At 40.5% G+C, this 8058-nt stretch overlaps 1 protein-coding gene across 1 annotated transcript; it reads right to left on the bottom strand.

Annotated features, from left to right (window-relative positions):
- Nucleotides 1-1586: 1586 nt before the first annotated feature.
- On the bottom strand, nt 1587-4161 carry en2b (engrailed homeobox 2b). Its single transcript, XM_061084984.1, has 2 exons — nt 3690-4161; nt 1587-1903 (listed from the first exon to the last, which is right to left on the bottom strand). The coding sequence occupies exons 1-2, from the start codon at nt 4159-4161 to the stop codon at nt 1587-1589; spliced, it is 789 nt and encodes a 262-aa protein (XP_060940967.1).
- Nucleotides 4162-8058: the final 3897 nt, after the last annotated feature.

The following is an 8058-nucleotide window of genomic DNA, read 5'->3' as shown; positions in this document are numbered from 1 at the left end:
TTTCGTTTATTCACCATCACACCATAATGATGTCAATTATTTACATGTAGTAAAATACAATGTCAGCTGGGGGGATAATGTACTCTTAATCTATCAAAATCCTGATATCAGAAATCCAATTTGCAATATAGAAAAGCCAGCTGCTCTCTCGACAATACTCTAAATGTTTTAGTTTGTATTTCCATCACTTTTAAGGCAGAAGTGTCCGGGTTTAACTGAATGCAAGACAAAAGCACTTGCTATAAACAGTAATGAAAATAAAAAGCATTCCCAGCATCTTAAGACCACGATTTGGTTTGAATCTGTGTGAATCCGATCCAGTGAAAATGTCGCCTTCAAATATATATGTTATTGCAGAAAAAATAAAGTATGTGGGTTAAACTCCAGAGCCCCGTCCCCACACGTCTATAGATGTTCATCACAAGGACTGGTTTTGGGGCACTACGGGAATTAATTGAATTGGTTTAGCTTTCAATTTAAATCTTGTAAAGTTTCGATTGTGTTTGTAATATAAATTGACAAATTTGAAAAAGGACAATAACATGGGTTTTTCATTTCATCTTGATAAAAATAGCTACCTTACTTTCTTTTGTCTCCGTATAAATGGGTAAGAAATTCAGATCAGTTCTGGACTGTGCCATTGTGTTGCATGTGGGTTCGTTAAAGACCAATGTTATTAAACAGTTGACCGAACAGATCTGTGCTTATTGCGCGCCCCTAAGAGGGCGACGATGAGAAGGAAATGTCAGCAGGTGAAAATTCACCACCGTGCAGACACAGCAGTCAGAAGCCAGAACAGACAGAAAGGGCTCACTCGAAAAGTCATTGGACTTGCATGTTCTTCTTCACACAGCGGAACCTTGATATGCGTCCACATATTCCGAGCCGACAAAGCTGCATTTCCCACGTGTCACCGGGACCCTCACATGAACATATAGTTTATTGTGTTTGCAACAATGTTGCAAGGTGGCGGGACTGTAATAAAATATTCATTTGTATCTAAATGCATAGGCCAATTTCATCTTAGGCTAATTTAAAAACACACATACACACACACATCTTTCTGAGACCAGAGACGCAACTGGTAAATCAGAACTAACAAACAGCAATAAATCAATAAATGTTCTTTGGCCATTGTTTGCCGACAAACAAATGTCATTTTCAGACCTCAAATATCTGCTTAGGTCAACGTCAGACGATGCCTGGGCAACAGTAGGTTACCGTTCACAAGCATCCGGTATTGTTTTTGACAATATGTCTCGGATACACACGGTTTGGTCTGTAGGCTATGTTGGTATGGGTGCACATCCTCTCCGAAGTCCGACTGTGACATGAACACAGTACCACACTTGACTTAGATTGACACACACAGACACACACACACAACACGCACACACACACACACACACACACACACACACACACACACACACACACACACACACACACAAGACAAAAATAGTCTCTGGTCTGGTTTTAAATATGAATGCTGGTACTGAAATGGAAGATTGCTTGTTTCAGAACCCCCCCCCCCCCACACACACACACACACACACACACACACACACGCGCACACTTGTTTTCCCCTAGTCACTGTCCGACTTGTCGTCCTGGGACGCGGAGTGGTTGTACAGTCCCTGTGCCATGAGATGCAGCGCCAGAGAGTTTTTATTCCCGGTGGCTTTCTTGATTTTGGCCCGCTTGTTCTGAAACCATATTTTGATTTGGGACTCGTTGAGACCAAGGGCCTGGGCTAGGCTCTGCCTCCGCTGCTCTGTCAGATACCGATTGTTCTGAAACTCCGTTTTCAACCGTTGAAGCTGCTCCGCCGTGAAGGCCGTGCGGGGCCTCTTGTCTTCTTTACTCGGGTCTGGCGTCTTCTTTGGTTTGCGGGATCTGGGCCCTTGGGTAAGGATGGGGGGCGGGGGGGGGGGGGACAAAAATGACACCCAGCAGTTAGAGTCAGTAGTTAGATCACAGGCAAGTTAAGAGAATGGGTGAATGGGTAAATTTTCAATATTGCAAAGGGGTGTGTTAGGTTTATTTATATATATAAACATGTCTGTTTGTCTGTGTGTGTGTGTGTGTGTGTGTGTGTGTGTGTGTGTGTGTGTGTGTGTGTGTGTGTGTGTGTGTGTGTTGTGTGTGTGTGTGTGTTTGTTTCCACTACACACACTTCAGTGAGAACGGACAGAGGATGAGGGTGCAGATAGGGGTTGGTTTAGAATATGGAGGGGAAGTTAGGCGCCTCTTTCACTCTCCGTTACCAGGAGCTCTTGCATTTAACTAGCATTTAAGTATTTAAGTATTTCTCTCATGAAGTTAAAAGGCAGATAAAATAATTGATGGACAAATTAGTCAAAGTGTTGCTCTAAAGGGCAAAAGAATATAACAGTCATAATGAAATGTTTCATCCAACAAGGTTTTACGTGTACATTAAAGTAGAAGGCTTTCATTATTTTTTACAATAATCAGCGAGGCTATCCTGTGACCTCTTTAAGAGAGAGCTGCAGCCTGTAGGCCCTTTTGCTGATTTCCATAAGCTCGACACTCAAGACTCAGAACTTAATAGAAACTTTTTTTGTGTCTCTTTACAACAGTTAAAAACTGAATTTCTAAATTTCAAAATTGATTTTACTTTGGCAAGAACCTTTCCAAAATAGAGCAAAATCATCTGCTGTTAATAAAGGTTTGATCATGAAAAAGGTAAAGTCAAAGTCAACTATGCATGCAACTTTACCGCGAGCCAAATTTGTATCGAAATAGAGCAACACAGTTTAAAGCAGAAGGCGCGCAACATGCAGGAGACTGGTAGTCGGAATTGGAAAATGTTTCAAATTATTTTAGACCTCATCGTGGACAGGATGTCCAAATAACTTGCTTATTTATTTATTTTTCATTTTTTCGTTTGGAAGAATAACGGGCTTTAAGGCCGCGTTGTTCAGCATTTCACATTGAGTCAATCTCTTCTGGTACAGGACCCTCACTTTTTGGATTGCCCCGACACACACACGCACACACACACCCCACCCCCATTGTCAAAAAAAATATGCTAATGTAATATTAACAAAGAAGACAGAGGAACAATGGCGTCAAACTTGGTTTTACTTCACTTTTCCCCATTTTGATTTTACTTTCGCCTAATGGACCTTTTTATTTCATCTTTAATATTAATACCTTTCGATCGCACTGTTAAATCCCATCGGCTTTATCCTTATTTTCAAACTACTATCCAGGTCGAAATTCATCCAAAACAAAAATAAACTGTTTGTTATTTGAATGTAAAGTAGATATTTGTGTAAAAAGGGTTGGAGTATATTCTAACTAAGTTAATATAATTTCCTACTGCAAGTAGCCTATGGAATAATCGAAGACAATATTAGTTATGAGAGTGCAATAGGCTAAATAGTTAGTCTATTGAGTAGAATTGAGGAACGAACACTGAAAGAATAAAATGTGAGAATATATATTTTTTCGGTGGAATTTGCCTGCATAACTTTAAACCTGAAAACGGGTTAATTCCATCCACAAATATGAGTCCGGATGATTACTGCAATTCAGCTTTTTTAGTAACTCGGAAATAAACAATCGTAATTGAGCTTTGATGCATTTTAATGAATAACATTATTTCGTTGAAGTATGAAAAGCTGAACGAGGAGTATATTTGTATAGTTTTATTTTTCACCAACCTGATGATGGACGGTCTGAGTAGCGGGTACAATAAACCCAGGCTGGCCACAGTATCGGGTTAGCGTCAGGGGCCGAGCTGGCCTGGGGGCTGGTGCAGCAGTCCCCGCTGCCCTCCGCATCACCATCTATCAAATCAGGTCTCCTGTCCTCAGGGTCCAGAGGCTCTGCTCCAATGTCCTCCTCGCCTCTTGGTTCTCCTTGTTGTCGATTAATTGTTTTGCAAGCCTTTCTCCCAGTTAGCTCCTCTCTTCGTATAACTACTGCCAGACTGTGTTCCTCTTGGACAAAAGTCCCGTCCTTCCTCTTTCGGCCAAAGTCCGGTCTTAAGATGTTGTCAATATAAAAATTGGTGATCGAGTGGGACTGCTGGTTGCCAGGTTGATGAACGAGGGGCAGGATGGCCCGGTTGGACTCCTCGTCTTGACTGGAGTCCTCTGGGCGCTCTGGGTCTCGGCGAGCATTCTCTTCCATAATAATGAAGCCTGATCACAGCCTAGAACCTCTTTCTGTGCGTCCTTCTTCAAACTAACAAGTCCAATTTTGGTGTCCTGTTCGCGTTTTTACCAATTTATTGCAATATATATCTGTCCAAATCAGAACGAAATCCTCTTCTAAATCCTGCTTGGCAAAAATGTATTTTTATTATTATTTAGCCGTGAAAATGCGCCTCTTATGATCTTTGACAAAGAAAACCCATGTTTCAGCTTGTGGTGGAAATCTGCTCCTCGTCGCTGGACCTGCTGCCCAGATTTTAGATTTAAAAACTCTAGACTAAGCCAAGTTGAAGAAAAAACTAAAATGTAACCTGATTATTTTTTGCGGCTCCTAGCACAAAATTAGTGATGCTACAGCAGCACCGAAGTGCTTTTATAAGGACGCGGTTTAAATACTTTGACTGAGGATTTTGGTTCTCGTTTTCGATTGGCTGCGAGACGCTGTGGTGACGTTATACTACGGGTCTCGCAGGCACGTGCCTTCGACCAATAGAGCGGAAGAGTTGGTGTCATGTGAGGTTTCCGGAATTCCCTGGAGGCTCGGCATATGATGCATTCAGGGTACACCGGAAACATCTCGTTACTAGACGTAATACAACGCCTAGTTTTAAGGTGATGGCAAGGGTACATGGACCATCGCTTTACCATGTGGTATTATACGATTTGTCCACAATTCATTGCATCCATGGGTTCAAATACTGAGGGTTGTAATGTTTGGGCTACATTGTGGGCAGGAAATAAATAATATGAAAAGCTTATATAGACTCGGCCTATTAAGCACCTGACATATATAATTCACATTTAGTTTACAGGCAACACTTTGAATACAGTCTTTGCAATCTTGTTTAGTTATAGCCTGTTTTCCCAGAGAGCAGATGTAGTGCTATATACACATCAGGGCTCATTCAGTCGTTTAGGATAAGAATTTCAGTTTAATGGTGCTCTACACGTTTGCTGTAAGATATATAAGTTAAATAGCTGTTTATGAGGACTGATCCTTCTGAATTCGATTGTGGTGTTGTTGTGGTGAGATGTCGGCCAAAGTACTGATCAATCCAGCAGTATGCACCGGCATGTGTCGGGAAGAAATACTGAAATATTGTATTGTATATATATTTAGGTATATATATATATATATATTAACATTTCTGTGTCTGTGCATGTGTGTCTCATTTGCCTGCATTTATATCACCACACGAATTGCAGCATTATATTTGGGCGAATAAGAAATCTGGACCAAAGTGTAATCATCTGTGTATTTTCAGATGTTCGCATCTGAGAAGGCCGTATTATATTGAAATACGCCATATAGTGGTGGCTATAATATTGAGCCTCCTGCGTCTTTCACAAAAAAGCCGGGACTAGGCCACACAGTGGAGAGCCCGGCCTGGGATGTGACGCTGGAAGCCATAGCGGGACGCTCCCTCCTCTGGGAGTCGGCTCACTGGGGTCTGAGAGGTGTCTGCACACATGTTTGCTCTGAAGCCGGTGCTGACAACCTCGTGTCTCAAACTGTGTCGCCAAACCGTGGTTCTATAGTGGAGAAGAAGCTCTCAGATATTTGCCATAAAAGTAGACATATACGATGAAAACGATTCCCTGAAAGTAATGTGCTGAAACAATTACAGTTGTGTAGCTCACGTAAGTGTACAAATCTCACGATCAATCGATCTCATCGTAAAAATAAAACGTTTGTAAATGATCGAGTCTATCGGCATCAATGTCTCCGTTTGTGTAAACTAAGACAGTTTACACAGCTAACATCCCCCTGTACTCCTGAATGTGTCTGGATTTGTCTCTGACAGCATAGTGAATGTTTCCTGTCATGTTTCCTGTACACCTTTCTTCTGTCGACTAGTACCAGCCCGCGGCAGGCTCTTTAATCCATCTACCTGTGACGTTAAGCCAATCAACAGCTTTGAAAATATTTAGGAATTCAGGTGAATCAACATTGACGCGGCAGCCTGCACAATAAATCACTGCTGAGACAAAGGCCTGACATCATTATCGTTACTTTAACATCCTACTGAAACTAGAGCGATTCACTCTAGTTTTGTGAAAATATTAGGCTACAGTATTTATATATGCTCGCCTCGATTTTTAGTGTGAAAGCGGTGTTACTACGACGCGTTTTATGGTAAAAACGCAAATTTCACGCGATGCAAAACATTTTACTGCATCGAAAGAAAGAGTCCATATGCATTCACACAAGCATTCACACAAAGGGTGTAGAAACCTCAGAGAGAGCCAAATGCGAGGGATCCCTCTCCCAGGACGGACAGAAGGGCAATATATGCGGTGTGTAACTGAGAACATGAACAAAATAACCGTATTTAAAATTATTAGAATAAGTGATTTTTAACATAATTGAGAAGTGTTTCAATGTTTTTTCTAATGTATTTATACATAGGAAAATGTCTGATAGAGATTAAGTGAGCAGCAATGACAAATTAATTGAGGAGTTATAGTCAGTAATGGTGGAATATGTGAGTAGGCATATACTTGTAGTCCATGATCAGCTGCCACCCACGATCAGGATCTTTGGGATCACAAAAGCAGAGCAAAAAACCCCTACTTTTTTTAAAATTGGCAATACTCATTTGATGAAAAACAGAGATTACCATATTATCATCAAAATTATTCGTTTTTGGAAATCAAAAATGTTAGATCAGATGAAGGATTATATAATATAACATATGAGGCAAATTTGTTGTGAATATGGGCTAGACAAATACAATTTTATTTTATTCATAATTGTCTTATTTGCCTATAGTCCTGTGATTAATGTGTACCCTGAAAATGGAAAACAGGCTCTATGTCTCTGGAGCCTCACTGTCTTGGTGTCCAGATGTGAGGTGGTCTGAGACAAAGCTTGGTAAATGAAAAAGCTAATTGATGAACAGTAGATTATATTTCATGCTCTAATATATTCAAGAGACCATCTTACTGCAAAGGCTTACCCATGTTTGTCAAATTTAGCCTTTAACACGTATTTTAGTGAAATAGAGATTGGTCAGTGAAAATGGGAAGAGGAAAACATTTGCAGTCTTCTTATTAATTTTCATCTTTTCCCAGTATAAGCCCACAGTGCAGACTGAAAATTAATGTTAGTCAGAGGGAAATAGGAAAGGCTCTATCCCGAAAATCAACCACTATCTTTTTTATTTCTTATCGGCTCACTCGTTAAGCCCTTCCTCTCTGTTGAAATAAGGCTAATTCCAAATAAATTAACATTTTCTATTTTTTATGAAAATTACAGTAGATGTTTAAAATTCAGTTCCAAATGTCATGTATTTTACCAGTGCTGGTTGTTTTAGCCATATTAGTTTTACAACAGGCTAATGATACACATTTGCATGACCTATGGGATTTGTACATTTCACCTCTCAGTAGTTAAATACCTGAAACTGAAGAATTATTTTTCTTTCTGTCTTTCTGTGGCTGGCTCAGGGTTGAGAGCGGTCGTCCTCTCACTAGAAGGTTGGTGTTTGAGCCATTCCGCATAACAAAGTGTCCCTAGGCAAGATACTGAGCCCAAATCCCCCGTCTCATTGAGAAAGCGCTGCACATAGATGCACTGTATGAATGTGTGTGTGAATGTGAAAGTAATGTCCTTCTCCCTCAAAGATGTAAAGCATCCTTGGGTCCCTTGAAAGATGGTATACAATTTAAGTTGTTATTTTTATTTTTATGATCATTACTGTAAAGCATCAGTTTTCATGGTATGAATGTATTCCTTATGAATCGGAGGACCTGGATAGAGTCCTTGTTCTTTTCAGCCAGTTTGCCCAGAACCACTCATCGGACTGTCCCAGGCCTCTGACAGCATGTTGAAAGGCTGAGAGCTGGCTTGTTGTAATCACTTACTGCTTTA

This window comes from Limanda limanda, chromosome 13, assembly GCF_963576545.1.
Source record: "Limanda limanda chromosome 13, fLimLim1.1, whole genome shotgun sequence".
Lineage (NCBI taxonomy): Eukaryota > Metazoa > Chordata > Actinopteri > Pleuronectiformes > Pleuronectidae > Limanda > Limanda limanda.
This window is presented reverse-complemented; position numbering and strand designations above follow the sequence as displayed.

Excerpts from the sequence above, each read along its gene's own strand:
- en2b (XM_061084984.1), bottom strand. The coding sequence starts at position 4,161 with ATGGAAGAGAATGCTCGCCGAGACCCAGAGCGCCCAGAGGACTCCAGT. Across the intron at positions 1,904-3,689 it reads CTCAGACCGTCCATCATCAG|GGCCCAGATCCCGCAAACCA; the intron begins GTTGGTGAAAAA and ends TCCTTACCCAAG.